This window comes from Penicillium brevicompactum (genome assembly GCF_028827555.1).
Source record: "Penicillium brevicompactum strain IBT 35665 chromosome Unknown utg000006l_segment0_segment0, whole genome shotgun sequence".
In the NCBI taxonomy this organism is placed as follows: Eukaryota; Fungi; Ascomycota; class Eurotiomycetes; order Eurotiales; family Aspergillaceae; genus Penicillium; species Penicillium brevicompactum.
This window is the reverse complement of record NW_026623209.1, coordinates 2,515,873-2,537,502: the sequence shown is the minus strand read 5'-3', so window position 1 is coordinate 2,537,502 and position 21,630 is coordinate 2,515,873. Positions and strand designations below refer to the sequence as shown.

Here is a 21,630-nt window from a genome sequence, read left to right as displayed (position 1 = left end):
CCTGTCTTACTTCACATGGTTGATGTCTACGATGTTGAAGTCATGTTCCACTGGCCTCCCTTGACCACTTAAGACCACGTTGATGTGAGTAACATACCGAGACAACTTTGTTTAGTGGATTGTATACATGTCTCATAGAAAGGGTTGGGAACCCTGGAAAGAGGCTGGACCCTCATGTGTCAGACTGACACAAAGTGACGTCTGATCGGCTTCAAGGGCCGTAGCTGACGTATGCTTTTTATGCGGCCGCGTCCACTGAGACTAGCGTCCCTGCAGCATTCCGGGGAAACGATGTCCGGAGTACTAATTGAGGTAATCAATACGGAGTATAGTCAGAGTCAGACTCCCTGCATAGTATTCCCTCGAGACAAGGGACTTGGAGGTCGGTAGTAAATAGCCAGTGTTGCGTTCAGAATAAGAATTTAAAGGTGGAACCAAGGCTGTCACTAACGGGTTCCCTGCAGTGAGACCTGTTGATTCGTATGCAGGGCGAGTCAGCTGTGTGTATAATGTAGTTTATATCAGATGTATTCTGAGATTGGTTTCTGTGGAGAATACTGAGTAACAAATGAGTCCAAAGAGAGAGAGAAGTATTTGGTTGCAGGAACCTATTGTAAGATCATCAAATGTAATATGCACTCTCCGAGAGAAAAGAGAAAAAAAGAAAAAAAGAGGCATATGGTCACATACGGTAAAAATACCACACTTACCCTAGTGCGGATGAATCTAGGCCCCCATTTGCCACCACCCGCCCTGTCTTTCCGCGTCACGTCTCGTACCGCCCGAAGCCGTCGCGTCCCCGTTTCTGTGGCTCCCTTATCTGTTCTTGGCCCTCCCTCTCTTCTTCATCTTGAAGGCCTTTTGCTTGTTGTCATTCGTTTACTCACCTTGCTCATTTGACTGTTCTCTCGCTGCGCTCTTAGAATTGAGCACTTTTTTTTTATCTAATTCTTACCAGTCTGTCATGATCTGCTAATCACATCAAGTCCAAATGGGCAAATGTATGTGGTCCCACTCCCCCCCAACAATCCGCAACTAACATGCTCAGGGCGTTATGGTGTTGTCCTGGACGCAGGCTCGTCTGTATGTTGGCATGAGTTTGCACTCTCAATGTACACCAACTAACTGATCAGGGGACTCGCGTACACGTTTACCGATGGCTACGAAATGCCGCCGCACGAAAGAAAGCCGACGTGGAGGAGTTGAAATCATTACCGGAGATTAAAACGAAAGAGGAATGGACCAAGAAGATTCGCCCTGGTGAGTTTCTGCTCCGACATGTACCATCGCAAACCGGAACACTAACCCGTCTGCGAAAGGTGTTTCCTCGTTCGCCGACAAGCCCGAATCCGTCGGATCTGATCACCTCGCCGAACTTTTGGACCATGCAAAGGGTATCATCCCCGCGGAGGATGCCAAGGACACCCCGATCTTTCTCCTCGCCACGGCCGGTATGCGACTGGTTGGAAATGTGGAGCGACAGCTGTTACTGGACAATATCTGCTCGTATGCTCGCGACAACACGGATTTCCTGCTCCCGGACTGTGGTGTTCACATCCAGGTGATCCCGGGTGTGACCGAGGGACTTTACGGATGGATTGCGACAAACTATCTCATGGGTGCTTTTGACACGCCAGACAAGCACGACCACGGGAAGGGACACCACACCTACGGATTTCTTGATATGGGTGGTGCCTCGGCGCAAATTGCGTTTGCGCCAAACGCGACCGAGACCGAGAAGCACGGGAACGATCTCAAATTGTTGCGACTGCGCAATGTCGACGGGTCGGTTCAAGAGCACAGGGTGTTTGTCACTTCCTGGCTCGAGTTCGGTGTGCATGAAGCTCGGAGACGCTATCTGGAGGCTTTGCAAACCACCGCAGGGCCGGAAATTCTGGAGTTGCCCGATCCTTGTCTTCCAGGTGGACTGCGGACTACCCTGGAGGGCAAGGATGTGGCATTACAGAACGAGGCGAACCCTTATTTACTTGGCACAGGAAAGTTCGACGAGTGTCTGCGCCAAACGTTCCCCTTACTAGACAAGGATGCCCCATGCACAGATGAGCCATGTTTGTTACACGGGATGCATGTTCCAGCTATCGACTTTGACGTAAACCACTTTATCGGAATCAGCGAATACTGGCACACTACCCATGAGATCTTTGAAATGGGATTCAAGGACAAAGCCTACGACTTCAACACTTACCAGGAACGGGTTCAAATGTTCTGCTCCCAGGATTGGGGCTCGATTGAGCATGGAATTGAAGCGCAGAAATGGGGAAAGAAGGTTGATCAGCAAAAGGCAGCAGAGGTTTGCTTCAAGGCATCATGGATCATCAACATGCTCCATGACGGCATTGGAGTTCCCAGAGTCGGGCTGGAAGAAACACCGAGCACATCGCACAATGGGACTAACGAGGTCTTAGCTCACGGGAAAGAAAAGGGTTACCTTGATGCCTTCCAGGCTGTCAACAAGATCGACTCGACCGAAGTGAGCTGGACTCTGGGCAAGATCGTCCTGTATGCATCTTCCCAAGTCCCCGTGGAAATTGAAGAAGCTCTTCCAGTCGGCTTCGGTAGCAATGTACCTGGCATTCCGAACGATTTCCAGTACCCCAGCGTCCAGCTTCTGCCAGACTCAGACAGCGTCTACAGCGAACACTGGCACGACGCGCTTTTCGACGGTGATTCACCGCGCCGAGTCCCCGGATTCATCCTGTTCATGCTGATCATTGTGATGGTTGGATTCTTCCTGTGCGGACGCAGCCGTCGTTCACGCATCTTCAATCGTGTCAGTAACGTGTTGCGCCGCGGTGGGCCATCTCACCCCAATCACCCAAAGAAGCGCAAGGGCATCAAGGCGATGCTTCCATTCCTTGGTCGCAGTGCCCCCTCTTACGAGCGAGTCCTCGAGGACGGAGCCCAAGATTTCGAACTTGGCGTGACGGACTCTGATGGAAGCGAAGACGGTGGACGTCTCTCCGAAGCAGACTCTGCCCGACTGGGACCGCCGAAGCGTGCCTCCAGCTGGGGAAGCAACAGCAACACCCCAAGCTTCAAGTACGCGTTAGACAACAGTTCGACAGGGACGATAGGTCTTGGGATCAGCGGTGGAGGCTCGGGCATCGCAATGGATCGTGCCGGCCTGGTAGTTCGGACCGAAAGCAGGGACCATCTGGCCCCGGTAGCTCTAGGACCCACCACCAACGGTCGACGATCTCGAGCGGGCAGTCCAACAAGATCCCTCCACCAAAAATCACCAAGCATGACGCCCCTTGCCGATGACTAACGCGCCCTCCCGAATTATGCATAATCATTTGTCGCATCGCATTTCATTTGGAGTTTCCTTTGACACACACTGGTCTGTCCGGTGCTGCCTGTCCTGTTCTTTTCATGCAGGGAGTTTTCGTCTTACCCCGGCTTGTGGTGTGGCTGTTTGCCTTCGATTCTTCATATCATATTTCAACCTCTGTGCTCTGGAGTACCTTTTTGTTCTGGTTGCGGTGCTTTCAATCTCAGGCGGGTGTCTACACGTAATGAGCTGTGTACCATTAGTGGCCGAGATGTTCTGAATATAGATTAATACATGACGCAAACATGCTGTCTTTCTGCAGCAATTATACATAGACATTCCCAGGTTCCTACGCTCTGTGGGCACTACCTACCCTGTAGAAGATTGCCTCATCTCACTTTTTTGAGCTTGATGAATGTATGCCGTCTTTGTTTCTGATTGTTAAACCCCATTTCTCTAAGCAGCGTGTCAGATCCTCCTTGGGCATCCAGTCTTCGCATCGTATGCAATTACCCCCCACGGAGCAGTGTGGTTCAAGTCCCAAGACCGAGCATCAACGGGCGAGATGCCAATCTATCAGGGCGAGATACGTCACGTGCGACATACTCACCGCCCTGGCAAAAAGGGCTTCGATACTAGAGAGAAACTGGCGCGACCAGCTTCCGGTCAAGTTATTTCTCGCTCTCTTGGTTTTTCCCCCAAGTCAACTATCTTCTGCTTTCCATCTATGCCGTCGCGATAAGCCTCACCTTCTTACTCGACCCTGAATACGCTGGCTAAAGCCGCCCGCCATAATGCGTCTTACCGTCGAGCTCATCCAAAATTCGCTATCATACATCAATCCGCTCACAGACCGCGAGCTGGATCTCCGAGGTGCGTACTACACGGCTGTCTGAAAAGAACAGATACTACACTTTATGGGAGCTTGGTTTATATCGTATTTTTGCGCGGCTAGGTCACAAGATCCCCACAATTGAGAACCTGGGTATCGCCAAGGTAAGTGCTGCCCCGATATCGAGCTAGAATCGCATTTGAGATGATCAATTGTGAAGCTCAGCTTCTGAATTGCAACACGTCTTGCTAACAGCTTCCAGGATCAAGATGCGATCGACTTCACCGACAACGACATTTCCTCCCTAGGAAACTTCCCTCATTTCCCCCGCCTCCGCACTCTCCTACTCGCCCGCAACCGCATCAGTCACATCCAGCCGACACTAGCAACATCTATTCCTGGCATTAAGACCCTCGTGCTGACAGCGAACAACCTCTCCGAGCTAGCGGATCTGGATCCGCTACGCCAACTCACCCACCTGACCCACCTGACTCTGCTCGAGAACCCGGTGACGCGAAAAGAGGTACGTCTTGCATAGAATGCGACTGTCGTTGTGCGATCCAGCTAACCCGTCCTAGAACTACCGCCACTGGGTCATCTGGCGCATTCCCTCAGTGCGTTTCTTCGACTACCAAAAAGTAACCGACGTCGAGCGCACCAAAGCCGCCGAACTCTTCGGCACAGCTGAAGAGCCTTCATCCCTTGCATCGAAGATTCTGGGTGTCAAGTCCCGCACGTTTGACGTTCCCGCTGCTACATCTGCTCCGGCTGAGAAGGGCGTCCGTGTACAATTGACCGATGCGGAGCGCAAGCGCGTGGAGAAGATGATTCGCGAGGCGAAGAGTCTGCAGGAGATTACGAGGCTGGAGAAGGAACTTAATGAGGGACGGATACCCGGTGGTGCGCTTGGGGATGCAGATGGCGACCAGGCGATGCAGATGTAATCATGAACATATTCTTTTCGTTGTTGGGCTTCGCTTATGATCCCGGTCGCATATACCTGTCTTCAATTGCTCGAGGTCCTTGCAATTGATAGCAACAGACCTCTGTCAAAATTTTTGACCATACCAATACAAAACAGTCTTCTTCTCGCTTCAAAAGGTGCACTTGCTTATAAGAGGACATGTCTGAGGACTCATCGGTAGAGTAGCCGCAGACGCGCGCATCCCATTCGGCTGTAGAGTCTGAGACAATTTTGGGCGATAGCGCGTGATCAATAGCTAGTCTGGGCGCTTCTCCGAGGACCGGGATATGTCCGAGAACGACGAGCGGAACACCGATTAACCCAGGCCAAGAGAATTAGCGAGCTTGCGTACGTGTGCTCAGTGAGGCGAACACTGGGGTGAACACAGAACATCAACCCGCTCTCATCCAGACATAGAGCGGGACCAGATACTTCAATTGATTCTACTGCCCACGCCATAGTTTCGATGATCATCCCAAGCTTCAGGGGCGTGCGCTCAAGATCCACGGATCCGACATCGTATAAACAATGATTGACGAGCGCCTTTGCGCTAGTGTTCCCGGGCAAGATGATACCTTGGCAGTTCTAGAATCATTTTACGAGCCGGATCCGAGGGTAAAATGCTCCAGTACGGAGTACGGAGTACAAGCTGAGTAATTACAGGGCTGATGCTCGATGGTGTGAGAGGTCTCCATATGAGCTTGAAGTATAGGATGCCACCTGGACACTTGAAGCGAATCAGCTTAGGCGAGAACAAGAATATCCCAATCTTGAATGAGGACCCGGCGTCGCCCAACCATGGAAACGCAGACGTCAGGGCTGGAGCATAATTTTAGAGCAATTCCCAGTTCCGGTGGAATTTTGCGCCTAGTCGCTTCTGAAAAGGTCGCTAGTGAGCGAGGTCAGACGCCAATACTCCGTATGAGACACCATTGTCTGGAATATTCAGTGCAGGCTGGCTGAACTCTATCGCGCCCTAAAGCGGCGAAATAAATCGATGAAACACGTTTACCATGCGGAAGACGTGGTGAATTTTTGTGAACAGTTTCGATCGGCGTTACCCCCTTGCCTATGTGTTCACGATGTTTCAGGTTGTTGATCCCACATCTCACAATTGGGATCTGGGCTGTAATCTGAGATATTCTCCGAGCAACAACAAATACTTAGTGCTTATTGGATTTTTTATGGGGCCTAGGGTTTTGCCGTGAAGCGGATGATTCGGAAAGCTGGTCTCGACTGGGTTAGGGTTGCAGATCGATACCGTTGGCTGATACTGTTCGCATGTGTTCGCATGTGTTCGCATGAGCTCCATTTCGCTAAGCCATACCGAGAGTCATGTCCGCTACAGTCTCCGCTTTATATGAACTTTGATGATGCTTCTATTGCAGTTTTAATTGTACTATAGAAGACGGGGTGGGAAACATGCAAGTGAGTTTGGCACGGATTTCGCGGATTCATCGTCGGCAAACATGCTTTTTAGTCCTTTTGCCTTTTTGGCTGTGAAGATCATTATAATAGTGCAGAGCGCATAGACGAACAGACCCCCTCGCCACAAATCTGGGACGAATAGTGGAAGCCTCATAGTGTGGAGCACGGCTCCACGGCTATGGAGCATAATGTTGAACTCGATGTAATGCAACCCGCAAACCTTGACGAGCACTCAATTTCTGGTCCGACTTGACGTCTCGGGGTTGCCCGCTCTCCTTTTCCCTGTGGCATATTTCTTAAATATCAGCGGTTTCCACTGGTACCATGCGATAGTTGTTCCGAGCGTCATGGCTTCCTCCATTACGCCGGCAATGCCGCCGCCGGCGGGTCTGACATCCAACTTCGTTGACCCGCCGCATAAAAGCACCCCGTTTTTAGTTGTTAATTGTGTTTTCTTGCCTCTGGCTGTGATCGGTCTGGCTATCCGGACATGGACTCGATTATACATCGTCCGAGCCTTTCGAATTGACGATTGTAAGTGGTTCCTTTTTGAATCAAGGGATGAGACTGACCAGCTTAGATCTTATGATACTTGCGCTCGTATGTTTCCAGTCACGCGTGCTTATACTTGCTGCTTACAGGCTAATGATTATAGTTTTTATCATGCGCTCTCAGTGGTGTTACCTTGGAGAGTAAGGAACTTATCACTTGATTCTCTCGGGCCTGTATAACTAACATGTACCAACAGTGCTCAATTGGGGTCTTGGGAAGCACATGTGGGATGTCCCGGCGACAAACCTCTCGCCAATGTTCGCAAAGGTTAGCATATACCACTTGAATGCCCGTCCATCCTGCTTTACTAAACCCACCATCGAACAGCTGAACCTTACCTCTGCCATCCTATATTGCGCCGCAACGGGCTTCACAAAAACCTCGGTACTTATATTTTATCTTCGCATCTTCCCGAGTCGAAACTTTCACATCTCAGTCTGGGTCATTGTGTTCATCGCCGTGGGATACAGCTTAGCTAGTGTCCTCGCCAACCTATTCAGTTGCACTCCGGTTGCAAAATCATGGGATGCGACAATCACAACCGGGCATTGCATGAATCGACCAGTCTTTTATTTCGCGAACGCCGGGTTGGGAATCTTTACCGACTTTGCTACCGTCATTGTTCCGATGTATGTTGCGACATCTCTGGTGTCACTAGCCCAAGCTAATTCACCTGACAGACCGTGGCTCCGCAGATTGCAAATGCCTTTGCGACAGAAGATTGCAGTTAGTGCCATCTTAGCCATGGGTTGTTTGTGAGTGGTCCTTTGATTTGGCGAACGAATAGGATACTGACGTCAGGACTCAGCGTGGGCGTTGTGAGCTGCATTCGGCTATCATCCTTATATACTCTTTTGAAGAGCCCTGATCTTACATGTAAGGCTCTTCCCAACAGGCTTTACTTTTTGCAATGAGTAGCAGGACTAACTTGATGATAGGGGCCACTACCGACGCCTTGATGTGGTGTTGCATTGAGCTGAACCTAGGCATTTTCGGCGGTTGTGGTAAGAAACAGCCCATTCCATTGTGCAGGATATCAAAATATTGACATATCAAACAGTAACCGCGGTCAGACCTTTCGTTCGACGATACTTCCCTCGCTTGCTTGGTCTCTCGTCCTCCGGAGATACCTCCAAATCTCGCAAATACGGCCACCAGCTTGGTTCCTATCCCCATAGCAGCCGCCCCGACTTCACCGGACGCAGTGGCAACCAATATTCGGCCACACTTACGACAAATAGCAAGGCACCGGACAATGAAAGTGAAGAGCACATCTTGTCGCCGGGCCTCAGTGTTGGAAAGGAGGAAGGAATCGTCCGGACGGTTGAGTTTGATATCGAGAACGTGTCGAGCTCACGGGTCCGAGTGCACTAAATTCCCATGAGTAAATAATTGCATGATATATGAACAAATTAATGTACAGAATATAATTGAGATTGCACTCTAAAAGCAATATAACCAAAAAATGCATTGTTTACTAGTGCGGCTAGAGGGTGGGTACGGCAGTTCCCCCCCTGAATCATGCACACATTCTTCACGCAAATGCTTAAACACGCCTCACCATGCAGCAATATACTCGATCAAACTGCAGGCGTACAATCTTGGAAACGAATTCCATCGTCTGATTCCAATCAACTGTGTAAGCGACCGTTCATCCCAATTTCCGCGGAGTTTCCACACCCAAGCGCGCCAAGTGGACCAAACCCACCAAAATACATGATTCAGACCTCTAGCACGGGCAACCCAATGCGGCTAGAGGACAGACTAGAGAAGCTTCAGAGCCAGGCGAAACACCCCGAATCAAGGTACCACCCCGTGGAGAGGTTACAAATCATTGTAGACCTACCTTGGGGAGAAGACTTCCTCCGTTTCACCCCCTTGAGACCGTAGGAATTCGACACCATGCGCGTTACATCTGTACTCTCTCTTGCTGGCGTCGCCGCTGCATCGTCGCTCTCGGCTCCGGCTGCCGCCTCGACCCATGTTTCGGGCTGCTCGGCTCTGCGCGCGCCCGTTGGAAACTCGCTGTTTGCCCGTGGTAGCAGCGTCTACAAGTATGAGGCCGCAAACTTCTGGTCCAACACGGAGTTGATGACTCCTGGCTGTGTTTTCCGGCCTCAATCAACTGCCCAGTTGGCTGATGGTATCGAAGCGCTGGCCAATGCGAATGCTGAGTTCGCCGTGAGGGGTGGTGGACATATGGGTATCAAGGTGTGTTCGAGAAATAAGTTTCTTGAAAATTTTCCATACTAACGGTCGCAGGGATCAAACAACATCGATAATGGTGTTTTGATTGTGATGTCCAACTTGACCACTTTGGAATTAAACGAAGATCACTCCGTCGTCTCTATTGGTCCTTCCCACCGGTAAGTTTGATTCATCCAATTGATGATTATTCTTACTGACCCCTGGCCAGATGGGGAGATGTTTACGCCTACCTGCAGAAGTATGACCTTTCCGCTGCCGGTGGTCGTCTCGGACCCGTCGGTGTGCCGGGATTGCTCCTCGCTGGCGGTGTCAACTTCTACGGCAACCAGGTCGGCTTCGGTTGTGACACCGTCATCAACTACGAGGTTGTGTTGGCCGATGGTTCTGTCGTCGAAGCCAACAAGACCAGCAACCCGGATCTGTTCTGGGCTCTGAAGGGCGGAAGCAGCAACTTCGGAATTGTCACTCGATTTGATCTGGAGACTGTCAAGTCCCGCAAGGTCTGGGCTGGTACTCACACCGTCGCCGCTCAGTACATTGACCAATTCCTGGCTGTATGGTTGCTCACTCCCAATGCCCGATAGTGTTACTGACATGTTTAGGCCGCTGCTACTTACGCATCCAACATTTACGACTCCAAGACTCACGTCGTCCCCGCTCTCGTGCCCGGTGAGACCACTCTTGCCTCGGTGATCCTGTTCTATGACAGCGAAGACACCAGCTACCCCGAGATCTTCAAGCCGTTCACCGATATCCCGGCTATCAGCAGCACTCTTGACTTCAAGACCGTCAGCGAGTTTGCTACCGAAACCGGGGCAATGGTTGTCGACGGAATCAAGTAAGACCAAAGTCTCTATATTCTTGACGACATGGCTAAACAAGTATAGTGACGTCTTCGTTGCCGGTACCGTCAAGGGAACAACCTACAAGGAACTGCTCCAGGGAATCACCATCATCAACCAGACCTTCTTCAACGAGCTCCCTAAGCTGTACAAGCAGATTCCCACTGCAAACATCTCCACCATCCAGCTCGACTGGCAACCCATCGGTGCCGACTGGATGAAGGCCTCCGAAGCTCGTGGCGGAAACGCCCTGGGTCTGGACTCCTCGCAGGTCTACCTCTGCTACGCCGAGGTCGTCGAGTGGATTGGTTCGGCCTACGACGAGATTGTCGCCAAGTGGGTTGAGGACACTACCTACAAGATCAACAACGCTACCCAGAAGGCTGGTCTGTATGACGCTTTCAACTACATGGGTGACGCTGCTGGTTTCCAGTCTATCTTCCCTGGGTATGGCGAGGAGAACCACCAGAAGCTCGTGAGCATTGCTCAGAAGTATGATCCTAATGCTGTCTTCCAGACCTTGATGCCCGGTGGCTTCAAGGTCTACTAAGCATCTTTCATACTCTTTAGCATTGGAATGCTCTTGTGAATAATGTATCTTGGATCACTTTTGCCGTATAATTATAAAGCTCGTGCCACATCCATGTCGCGGTGTCTACATATACTTGTAATGCCTAGGTGTCAGATCTAGCTTAATACCACCTACCAAATGATTTTCTCTTTCGGGGTTCTCTCGGAAGGCCGTGACTGCGAGCCTGTATGACCAAGTTGAGCCCAAGTTTAGGAGACCATGAAGGTTGATTGAAATTTCAAGGATAAATGAGTTTATTCAAGTCAAAAGTATCATTGCTAGTCAGCGCCTAGTGGACCCTGCAGTAAAAGGATCGCCCTGCCGTCATAATCGGGCCCTGACTTTGGTAATCACGCGACAACAAGTGACTGCACTTGTAGACCGCAACAAAAGGAACGCCGTACATGCAGCAAAAGCACTGGGCGGCCATTTTGGAGGCAGGAGCGTCAGGTGCCCCCGTTCAAGCCAAAACGCGCGGCCAGTAGGTACTGCATAGATTCACGGAGGTGCAGTGGAACATTTCAAAAACAATCAGGTCGGTGAGACGTACGAAGAGGGGTGGCAGTTGAAAAACCTCAGGTTGTGGTGGGTCTTCCAAAGAAAGACCCCAAAGCTCCAGCTGAATCGAGAAGGTGGTCAAGGCTGACTTGAGACTCAGGCAAGAATGCTCAGGTGTTGACAGGCACAGGAGTGAAATGGGGCATGTATTTGGGCTTCATCCTCGCCTGGAGTGCCAATGGCCACTCTCACCTAACCCCATAATAAGCTCAATGCCACAATACCCACTTGTAACATTACCTCTCGCCGCCCGCGGGTCTTTTTCCTCTTCCACGCCCCACATATGCTCAATGGGGTCATCGGGCCACAGGCTCTGGTAGAGCTCGCGAGCCGGGCGCCAGCTCACGTACCCTGCTCGCGAACTAGAAGAGGTCAGTAAGTATTCCCAAATCAGATAGAACACGAATCCAGCATACAAGACATCGAAGTTGTCTTGTCCGAGCTCCCAGGCCCGGAGCAGGATGCATGTGGCCACAGCATCGTAGGCGAGGCCACCCGTGTTGCACGTGAACATGGCGTCGTACGGCAGACCACGAGGATTGTAGTAAGACGGGAAGCCCGTCAGGAAATAGAAAGTATCTCTGCTGTGTCCGTGGGCGCCCTTGAAGGCAATGCCCGCACTGACGTCTAGCAGGATGGGTTTCTCAGTTTGAGGGTCGCCACTTGGCCCTGTGATGGCCACCCCGGACCTTTCGATAATCTTGGGTACATCTTCGATGAGCTGTGCCCAGGCTTCCTTCCATTCTGGTGCGTTCCAATCTTGGACCCACCACGTATGGGTGTACCTCGGATGATGTCAGATGAGGTGGTTGATATAGGGACCAATGTACTCACTTTTTGTCCAAAATCGAGGCCATCGAAGCTTTGTATTGGTGGTTTTGTCAGAATTTGAATGAGACTTATGACTAAGTGATTGGGGGAACCTTGGAAGATAAGATGAAAGTGAAGATGAAAGAAAGAAGAGGTGAGAGAGGTGAGAAGATGAGAGAAAAGAGAATGCAGGAAGAGCAGGAAAATAAGTAAGCCCATACAAACTGATCAAAAGCTACCTGGACTCCAAGGATATAAGACAATCACCGGGTGATCAAACCTTGGAAAGGCCCAGAGTCAGGATATGTTATTAAATGGGCAATTTTCAAGCTGTTCTCTTAATTTCATTTTGATCTTTGTGGTATCACAAAATACCATTGCCTAGCGTCTTCTATAACTACTAAAGGGCCACTGAGCAAGCAGAAACTGCCAGGAGCATAAGAATTTCAAGGAAACACCTGTGAAATATGATAGATTTCTCAATAACGAGCAATGCAGGGCCTGGACATGAGAGCTATAATTCAACTAAAGGACATACTGTGAAAGTTACTAAATAACGAAAGAATTCGGAATAACCTCTTCTCACGTAGGATTTGAGACTGACATAAATTCGAGTCCTTCCGATGTCTCGTTCACACCAAAGTTTGTGATTGCTCAAGGGCTTACTCGAGGCTGCGGCTTCTACTTTTGAATGATAGTCTTCCCACAGCTAACGACATCATCACCGGTAGCTATGATCGACTAGGTCACCTATACTGGTTAGTCGGATCAAAGTCAGCGGATGACGGTACATTCAAAACTCCATGTCCAGACTTTTCGCTTCATTTGACCCCATACGCGCCATACTGAGATAGTTGGCCCAATCACAAGTACGCTCAGCCTTTGATAAGCGTTTGGCAGGCGCCCGCGGCACGGTCCAGGAAGTGTGGGGTAAAAGATAACATCCGAGCCATTTAGCCGTCGGCAATGTGCCTTTCCCTCTTTATCAACTCTCTTCTAGGTCCAATGTCGTGACAACTTACCGATTGCCCAAAGCCCCATGGACTCAGCTGCGATCCGCCGGAGAAAGAGACGGGTTGCCGACGCGAATCGCAAGAGGGCAGCGCGCGCGTAGGATTTATGTTCCTGACACTTGAGTCTCCACTGACAGCGATCCAGATGTACCCGCTGCAAAGCAAGAAAAAGCAAGTGTGTGGAGTCAACCCCAGGAAAATGCCAGCGTTGCTCTTCTAGCAGGCTGATCTGCAGATTTGAAAGGTACAAATCATAAATTTTGAGCGGTGACCATGCTGACGCGAAGAAGGGAACATTCTATGCCATCCGATGATCAAACATTATCAGCTCCGCCTGGCGAGCTCACTGAGATCGACTCCTCGCTCACGGCAGATACTCGGATACCCATTTCGGCAGAGGGCTCACTCGATCCACATGATTTACTTTCACCCGCATCCGCTCTATCCCAAGGACTCGCAGAGCATGTTGTCTCTGGCCAATCCAAGAAAGTTCCATGGCCAAACATCTTGTGTCGACTTCGAGAAGCATTCTCATTGGACTTGAGTCCCTCAACTGGAGAGAGAGACATAGCAGCCTTACAAGCGGTAAGATCCACATATCCGACCGCAGTAACCTCGCAATTGACTCCAAAAGCATACAACTCGCTCCAAGCCTCTTCAGCCATCTGAGATGGCACGCCTTCAGGCGGCAATCGTGGCGTTCCCACCACGTCAGATTGCTGACTTTCTCGTGTCTGTCTTTGTCAAACACGCAACAGACCTGTTCTTCTACCTCGATCAAGACCAAATGTTGACCGAGTTGGATCAATTCTATAGAGATCAAACTTGCCCTTTAAGGTCAGACTTGAGCTTTGTGTGTCTTGCACTAGCGACATTTGCATTAGGAAGCCAGTGGACAACCCTAGAGAGACCCGAGGAGTCTGTCGTGAACCTGAATCGAGATGATGATGACCTAGGACGGGTATTCTACACCCATGCAAAAACGCTCATTCCAGATATTATTGATCGATCATGCCTTCGCTCTATACAAGCACCCTTTTTGCTGGGTGTGTACCTAATGCCGGCAAACGCCATTGGATCATCATATGTTTACATGGGTCTGGCTCTGCGCAAGGCAATAGCCTTCGACCTGCATTTGGAAAATGTCGATGAAAGTATTAATGCGACTGAAGTTGAGATTCGCCGTCGGCTGTGGTGGTCTATCTATTCTCTTGAGAGGTATTTAATATGTCCACTCTTTCTCTTGTCGAATTAGCATCACTGACTCTAGGCAGGTGCACTACGATAAAGCTGAATAGGCCTCGGTCTATCAGTACTGAAATCATCAAGACACCAGCTCCATCACCTCTTCCGTCATTGGATTCTCGCCAGAAATACAATAATATACAATATCAGATGGCTTATACTCGCTTGATCAGAATTCTAGATCAGATCGCGGAGCCACGGTAAGTTGAGCCCTTTCGAGCAACCATACCCATGTGACCCGTGGAATTTGCTAACCCATTTCTGCGAAGTAAAAGCTCTACTGGTTATGTAGAAAATCATTCCGAGAAATGGCGATCAGATCTTCGGCAGTGGAAGAAATCACTGCCCGCCGAGTTCAAGATCGACACGATGGATCCCAAAGATTCAAGATATCGTCCAACCTTTCATTTATATTTGAACTACTACTATGCATGGATAACAATGGGAAAAGTGGCTCTTGTTACTGTTGCTCGAACAAATCTACGCAACCGCACGCATCCTTCATCCGAATCGTCCAAACCGAGCGAATGCTCTCTATCTGAATCCCAGTCTTGTGTGAAAGCAGCCCGAAAGCTACTGTTGCTATTTGAAACACTCACAAAACATCGCAAGATCACTCGTTTCTCTTTCACTGATTTCCAAGGGTGCAGTATTGCGACGATTGTGACACTGGTATCTGGAATCATGGAGCGTGATTCTGGGTATGAAGGTCGAGTAGCCTTCGGCCTAGATTGCCTCCGAAGAATGGCGACCGGGAACATGACCGCGAAAATGGGAGTCAAGTTTGTCGAGGCGGTCCAGACAATTACAAATGAGGCCAGGAACAAGCTACACGATAAAAACATTGCATTTCGGGAACCAGAGCCTCAAAATGAGAGTCCGGCTTCTTTGTCGGACTATGACCGTTGGGCTGAATGGTTCAGCAAGCTCGATCGCCCCCAGACTCAGGAGCAGAGGTCAAGCTTGGAAGAAGCCATAGTTTCAGAACAAGCCGTACAATTTTCACAAATGCCTTCAGAGTCGGCTGCATCCAACATGGATACCATGGCAAGTTGGAGAACGGCGAATGATCAATTTGAGATTGAAGAAAGCCTGCTGCCGTTGGCCATGCCAATGAATCGAGATTTTCAATACTCGACAGACGAATTCTGCTCGGCACTACAGAGCGACGATCCAACCTTTCTCATGGGATTGACTGGGCTTGATGTGTTGGACTTTTCTGGGTTTCCTTGAATTGGAAACTTCCCCAAATCCCTGGCATCAACTCACCCCACCGGTGCTGCTCTCATAGTATCTCTCTATCAGCCCAACTGGTACCTAGTGTAGTGGGGAAACCGCACCGCTCCCACCTGTGCCTTAGGCACCCCTGGGCTATTTCTAGCCCCGTTTTCATAGCATAGCAATCCAAGCATTCTACACCTCTCTGGCAAAACAGCATCTACTTCCTAATCGGGCCGTTCTAGGGCTTTGCATACCTCCCTATTCCCGCCGAGCACTGAGCACCCCCGTCGTCTTGTCTGCGATGTCAGACCGCCAGCGCGCTCTTCCCACTTCACTAGGTATCTTTGACTGATTGTTCTTGTTTCTCTTATTTCGTGGCTCGTCAATAGGGTCCACGGGTGACATGAACATGATCCATGGATGTAAGGCACCAGCGGTCGCAAAGATAAAGCACCGATCACGAATATAACCTGTTCACATCAAATTTCATGTTTGCTAAATATATGCTAACTAACTCTGCAATACTACATTCATTGCACTTTCACAGGGATTTGCCCATCTTCAAGCAAGCCCGCCCATCTGCTCTTATATACACGGCCGTCTTTCATCACACCCAACACATGCTCATCGGGCCTGTCGAAGACAGTCACATCCTCTAGCGGATTCTTGTTCAAGATAACAACATCGGCATGGAATCCTTCCTTGATCTGCCCAAGTTCGGATTCACATCCCATCATCTTAGCTGGATTGACAGTCGCACTGCGCAATACTTCCAAAGAAGTCAACACTTGCGACCGTAAAGCAAACTCATGTGTTTGCGCAGATCCAAGCGGCCCTAGCAAATCAGAGCCATAACACATAGTGACACCCGCCTCTGATGCAACTCGTAGAGCATCAAGTCCCGATTTGAGAACAACGGTATTCTTCACCTGCGACTCAATGGGTAGATAATCCTTCCACCGCTCCGATGCCATCTGGGCATATGCGATCAGCGTCGGTGTCAGGTAAACACCCTTCTCAGCCATGAGCTTCGCCGTGGGCGGGTCAACAAAGTTACCATGCTCGATGCCGCGAACACCGTTGTCGATACAATGCCGGATAGCCTTGACTGTGTATGCATGCGCGGTAACAAACGTGCCGGCGTTATCTGCACATTCTACCATCGCTTGAATTTCAGCAGATGTGAACTGAAGATGCTCCAGCTTATCAGTGGGAGAGGCAACGCCACCCGAGCCCATGATTTTAATGAAATCTGCGCCACAACGAATTTCTTCGCGGACGGCAGACATGCATTCTGGAACACCATTGCACATCCGGCCAAGATGGTTATTACTGTGCGTGCCGCCGCAGCATTCCGTGGGCTCGTGGGAGCCCCGCAGATCACCATGACCACCGAATTGCGACAACGCATGTCCGGATATAAAGACTCTCGGGCCTGGGAAGACACCATCTTCGATGGCTTCTTTCAAGGCGAGTTGCGCACCGCCGCAGTCACGGATGCTTGTGAAACCACGGTGCAGCATCTGAGAAGCGGTGTACGGTTGACGCAACAGATGTACGTCATTTGGATTTCCGAAGGCTTTGGACAAATCACTGAAGCCTGGTACTGCGCATAAATGAACATGGGCATCAAAGAGGCCTGGGCTCAGGTATTTGCCTTGGCAATCCACAATTTCCAATTCTTGGGGCGTAACGGGCACTGATGATTCCGGGCCAAGATAGGAGATTCTTCCCTCCGATGTAATGAGGGTCAGATTCTCCTTTAGTGTGCCAGATAAAACATCGACAATGTTGGCGTTGATAAATTTGTATCCTTTGGGCGCGGAGCGGGCCCATGGCTTGATATCTGAACCGAGATTTTGTGTCATGGCGGATTGATAGGATAGAGCGAGGGGAATGGGCCGATAATTCAGAAGTTCGCGGGTTTAAGTATGGGCCCTGGAGGAATGCAGACGCGGTCAGTCTGGTACTGCGGGGAGCGTCGTATCTAAGACGGTCGGTAAGTTGGCTGGCAGACTGCCGACATCGTCGATCCGATGTGCAGCTCCACATCAGTGTCTCTCTGCTGTTTCCTTGGTGGAACCCGGAGATCAAACCTTTGTAGCGCGATAGTCCCCACGTAAAGCTGGGCTAGCTATATTCTCACCTGGGCACGGATATGAAGCATACGGTAAATCCGGTGTCGGTTGCCTCAATGGGCAAGTGACTGACTAATGGGAGGTCCGACAAACATGCGATTGAACGAGACCCAGGGACGAAGTGAGCAATGAAGATAATAGCTGGATATATCCATGAAATAAGGTCTACGAGTGTCAGCTATTACTTGCCTTTCACGTTTTGTATACTTCATGCTTCTGGCTCAGGATTACTATTACTACTACTTTTTTTCCCTCTCTCGTTAGAGCGAATGGCGTTCATGTTCTTTAAGCTTATCTTGATAAAACGTATCACCCGGGAATGTTCTGAACATTGTTATTTTTTTAGATGTGATATGTTTTGTCCAGAACAATCCTCGTCCCGAGGTCGGTAAGATGGCTGGCAAGTTACCGACATCATCGATCCGACGCGATGATCTTCTCCGCATTTGTTGAAGATAAGGGATCCGCTTTTATAGCTGAGGGGGAATCCAGGGCTGCATGTTTCTTTGACATTTGATTTGTTTTGATACATGACCCTGCAGTATTAATTGGAGGGTTACCTGGAGACAGCTTTGAACGGCCTCACTGGAGTATCAAGGGGCACTCACACCGACCGTCCGCATTGATGGACTCCATCAACAAAGATGTTGTTAGCAACGGGTCTGACCATTCGAAAGGGGAGATGGTAGAGCTTCCAAGTCCCTATACCCTCGAGGAAGAAAAAGCCGTCTTGCGCAAGATTGACTTGGTGATCCTGCCATTTGTGAGTGACTCACACTGCTCGCCAAAGCTTCATCGCTAAGTCGAGATATACAGATGTGCTTCGTTTTCTTCTTGCAGTATCTTGACAAGCAGAGTCTGAGCTATGCGGGCGTCTTCGGTCTCATCGAGGACCTCAACATGACTAGCTCACAGTACTCATGGTCAAGCTCGATCTTCTATGTCGGCCAACTTGTCTCTGAGTATCCCTTTATTTATCTGATGAGTCGACTTCCACTGACAAAATTTGTTGGTGCCACTGTGTACGTCACCCAATACCCCATTATCTACCCCTTTCCGAAAAGTTTCAATAACTGATTGATACTGCATGGCAGGATTGTCTGGGGCATTATCTGTATGTGTTTGACGGCACCGCAGAACTTCGCTGGCTTCGCCACTGTCCGATTCCTCCTTGGATTCAGCGAAGGTGCCGTCTCCCCTGCCTTTGTCACAATAACCAGTATATGGTACCGGAAACAAGAACACAACCTTCGCACCGCACTGTGGATTTCGATGAACGGTCTAGCACAAGTACTAGGGTGCTTGCTGATGTACGGTATTGGCAAGAATACATCCCTCCCAATTGCCCCTTGGCGCGTGTTGTTTATTATCTGCGGTGCGATTACCATTGCTGCCGGTGTGGCATTCTTCTTCCTGATGCCCAACGGACCGAAAGATGCGTGGTTCCTGAATGCTCGGGATAGGGAAGTTCTCTCACTTCGCATGGCGCAAGATCGCGACGGCGGCGACAAGACATCTTTCTCAATGAGCCAGCTCAAGGAAACTCTCATGGACCCTAAGGCTTGGGTGATTTTCTGGTTTGGAGTTTTGGTTTGTATGCAGTCTCCTGTTCTGACTTTTGCATCGCTCGTCATTAAATCAATTGGATATACCAAGCTTGAGACCATGCTCTACACAGCTCCATCGGGGGCTGTGCAAATTGTCTTACTTTGGATCGGAGCCGGATTGGTCTACCTTTTCCCAAACCAGCGAACATTGATTGTTCTCGCTCTCATTATTCCCCCTCTCATTGGAACCGTCTTCCTGATGAAGTTGGATGTCTCTGCGCAATGGGGGCTGATTGTTGCATCTTGGCTGGTATGTCATTCCCCGAAGCCACAATGATGTCTTCCACTCTTAACATTTGTAATAGGCTTCTTGTATCACCGCTTCGATGACAATACTTCTTTCTCTTGCAGCTTCAAACTTCAAAGGTAATACCAAGCGAGCTGTTGTCAATGGTATGTTCTTCATTGGCTATTGTGCTGCTTGTATAGCCTCGCCTCAGCTTTGGACCCACAGCCCACGGTACACGGAGGGTGTGATTACATCCATTGTGACTTGGTGTCTTCTGTTTGTAGTTGTGATTTTATTCCGCTTCTTGTGCACGTGGGACAACAAACAACGCGATGAGCAGGCGGCAAATTTCCAGTCTCTTGGTATGGAAGACCATGTGGATCTTGATGAGAATGGATTGCCACAAACCGACTTGACAGATAAGCAGGATCGGCACTTCCGGTATGTTTGGTAATAAGTTAAAATGTATTTCGGGGGAGAAAGCAAATATAAGCACTCAGGGCAAATTTCATAATACATGTCTTCACATTAATCGTCCCCTTGCCTAGGCGCGCGCCTTGGCAAATCCAACAGTTTGATCTGCAACATTGTGATCTATATAGATATCATGGAAGAATGCTAGGAGTTGTTAGATACCATAGCGCGAAATATTTGATCAGGGCACTCACGTTGACCAACTACCCACAAGCCATCGGGGACCGCGCTAGTGCCGGAAACAATTGCAGTGCAGTTGTTCTTACCGTTGTCTGTCTTAATCCACTGATCAGGAGGGATATCGAAAATAGATGACTTCTGGCTCGTTAATTTCGAGGTTCTCATGTGGGCAGATGCGATATTTGACTGGGATGGAATGCTTAGCCCCAGAGAAGGCGGCTGGTCGCATGGGAAATATCCAGTCACTGTAGTGAGGTCATCAGACTTTTGAACAAAGTGCTGGATATTCATTATCTTGAACAAAGAGACAACATCTGGAACAGGGCTGATTCAAGGTTAGCATTGTATAAGAAAGCTGTCGGCTCAAATTGCACAACTCACGCAATTATTGTTCCTGTCCCAGAGTCAAGCAAGACCGTGACATTGTTTTGGGTTATATTTCCGTCGACAGCAAGGTCGGCAGAGATGATCCACTCTTGCAGAATGGGAGTATTGACAAGCTTTCCCTCAAAGAGCGATTTGTCTAGTGTTCCTAGCACCTGGGTGCCCTTCTCACGCCCAAGTATCAGACCAAAGCGACACTCAGATACTTTGTGCTGGGCGCATAAAGTATGGAAGAAAGTGGATTCAAGTTTGATGTTTGAAGGGTATCCAAATCCGATGATTCCATCGCCGGGAATCAAGTTGCTTCCGTCTTCTTGTGGATCAGCTAATCCAAATGCTTGCTGTGTACTGAATTTCCCAAACTTCACGGTGTCGTTGATGAGGGCGCCTGTGACCTGGCGGAGGGTCAGCTTTATCTTTCGCACGGCTGCTCTGTATGTCTGAGGTGCTCACTGTTCCAGACCCAGACCCATCGCTATTCGTAGTACCGAAAGTGATGTTGAATTCTCTGTTGATGTTGGCGGAGTGGGGTCCTGGCTTGTAGTGCCCATCATTGAGGATGATATCAGCAGAGCCAGTGTCGACCAATAACGTTAGGTTCTTTGATCTTCCGACATCAAATGAGCCAAACCAAAAGTTCTGAATGTAATCAGAGACAAGACGATAGATTGAAAGGGAGACTGACTCACATCAGATGGGAAAATGGTCTCTCTGCCTATTTGAACTTTATATCCTGGGTGTGTCTGAGGGATCAAATCAACGTGCGAAGGAACTTGTAGGGGTGAAGCCGAAGCAAGGGAAACCCCGAGAGCGAGCAGAAATGATGCGGCCAACATTAGAAAAGTTGCAATGATTACACAACCTTGGATGTTGAAAGAAACAATTCAGCAGAAAGAAGATGTTGCAGGTAATGACTATATAAACAAGAAAATATGGAGGTGGGTGACTTATGTGAGAATGCATGGCAAGCCTCAAATCCTCACGCTCTTGCCATACCGTGAACAAACGTCCTATCCTGCACGGGAATCATAGAACGATCCACTCTTTGATGATGCAAGACAAGACCAAAATCGAGACTATTG

At 49.5% G+C, this 21,630-nt stretch overlaps 9 protein-coding genes across 9 annotated transcripts; 6 read left to right on the top strand and 3 right to left on the bottom strand.

The window, feature by feature from the left end:
* Nucleotides 1-991: 991 nt before the first annotated feature.
* N7506_009166 (putative nucleoside diphosphatase (Ynd1)) lies at nt 992-3,289 on the top strand (the record flags this gene model as incomplete). Its single annotated transcript, XM_056958459.1, has 4 exons — nt 992-1,001; nt 1,049-1,083; nt 1,134-1,260; nt 1,320-3,289. The coding sequence occupies 4 exons, from the start codon at nt 992-994 to the stop codon at nt 3,287-3,289; spliced, it is 2,142 nt and encodes a 713-aa protein (XP_056807849.1).
* Nucleotides 3,290-4,086: 797 nt separating this feature from the next.
* lea1 (U2 snRNP complex subunit LEA1) lies at nt 4,087-5,068 on the top strand (the record flags this gene model as incomplete). Its single annotated transcript, XM_056958458.1, has 4 exons — nt 4,087-4,165; nt 4,248-4,288; nt 4,387-4,647; nt 4,703-5,068. 4 exons carry the CDS (start codon nt 4,087-4,089, stop codon nt 5,066-5,068), a joined length of 747 nt encoding a protein of 248 aa, XP_056807848.1.
* A 1,795-nt stretch (nt 5,069-6,863) lies between these two features.
* On the top strand, nt 6,864-8,442 carry N7506_009164 (uncharacterized protein; the record flags this gene model as incomplete). Its single annotated transcript, XM_056958457.1, has 8 exons — nt 6,864-7,050; nt 7,097-7,116; nt 7,172-7,208; nt 7,265-7,697; nt 7,749-7,823; nt 7,877-7,944; nt 8,007-8,072; nt 8,129-8,442. 8 exons carry the CDS (start codon nt 6,864-6,866, stop codon nt 8,440-8,442), a joined length of 1,200 nt encoding a protein of 399 aa, XP_056807847.1.
* Nucleotides 8,443-8,970: 528 nt separating this feature from the next.
* Nucleotides 8,971-10,668, top strand: N7506_009163 (FAD-binding oxidoreductase; the record flags this gene model as incomplete). The annotated part of the gene is made up of 5 exons (XM_056958456.1): nt 8,971-9,279; nt 9,331-9,434; nt 9,485-9,830; nt 9,879-10,114; nt 10,164-10,668. 5 exons carry the CDS (start codon nt 8,971-8,973, stop codon nt 10,666-10,668), a joined length of 1,500 nt encoding a protein of 499 aa, XP_056807846.1.
* Nucleotides 10,669-11,404: 736 nt separating this feature from the next.
* N7506_009162 (uncharacterized protein) lies at nt 11,405-12,104 on the bottom strand (the record flags this gene model as incomplete). Its single annotated transcript, XM_056958455.1, has 2 exons — nt 11,405-12,032; nt 12,082-12,104. 2 exons carry the CDS (start codon nt 12,102-12,104, stop codon nt 11,405-11,407), a joined length of 651 nt encoding a protein of 216 aa, XP_056807845.1.
* Nucleotides 12,105-13,058: 954 nt separating this feature from the next.
* Nucleotides 13,059-15,548, top strand: N7506_009161 (fungal specific transcription factor domain-containing protein; the record flags this gene model as incomplete). Its single annotated transcript, XM_056958454.1, has 6 exons — nt 13,059-13,167; nt 13,399-13,655; nt 13,705-13,780; nt 13,829-14,288; nt 14,345-14,515; nt 14,585-15,548. Coding segments are annotated over 6 exons (2,037 nt in total), but the record flags the coding sequence as incomplete, so codon positions are not given.
* A 518-nt stretch (nt 15,549-16,066) lies between these two features.
* On the bottom strand, nt 16,067-17,404 carry N7506_009160 (metal-dependent hydrolase family protein; the record flags this gene model as incomplete). The annotated part of the gene is made up of 1 exon (XM_056958453.1): nt 16,067-17,404. The coding sequence occupies one exon, from the start codon at nt 17,402-17,404 to the stop codon at nt 16,067-16,069; it is 1,338 nt and encodes a 445-aa protein (XP_056807843.1).
* An 814-nt stretch (nt 17,405-18,218) lies between these two features.
* Nucleotides 18,219-19,964, top strand: N7506_009159 (Major facilitator superfamily domain general substrate transporter; the record flags this gene model as incomplete). Its single annotated transcript, XM_056958452.1, has 4 exons — nt 18,219-18,437; nt 18,491-18,696; nt 18,769-19,531; nt 19,587-19,964. Coding segments are annotated over 4 exons (1,566 nt in total), but the record flags the coding sequence as incomplete, so codon positions are not given.
* A 90-nt stretch (nt 19,965-20,054) lies between these two features.
* N7506_009158 (pepsin-like aspartic protease) lies at nt 20,055-21,384 on the bottom strand (the record flags this gene model as incomplete). Its single annotated transcript, XM_056958451.1, has 5 exons — nt 20,055-20,128; nt 20,179-20,489; nt 20,546-20,943; nt 21,002-21,187; nt 21,238-21,384. 5 exons carry the CDS (start codon nt 21,382-21,384, stop codon nt 20,055-20,057), a joined length of 1,116 nt encoding a protein of 371 aa, XP_056807841.1.
* Between the last annotated feature and the right edge of the window lie 246 nt (nt 21,385-21,630).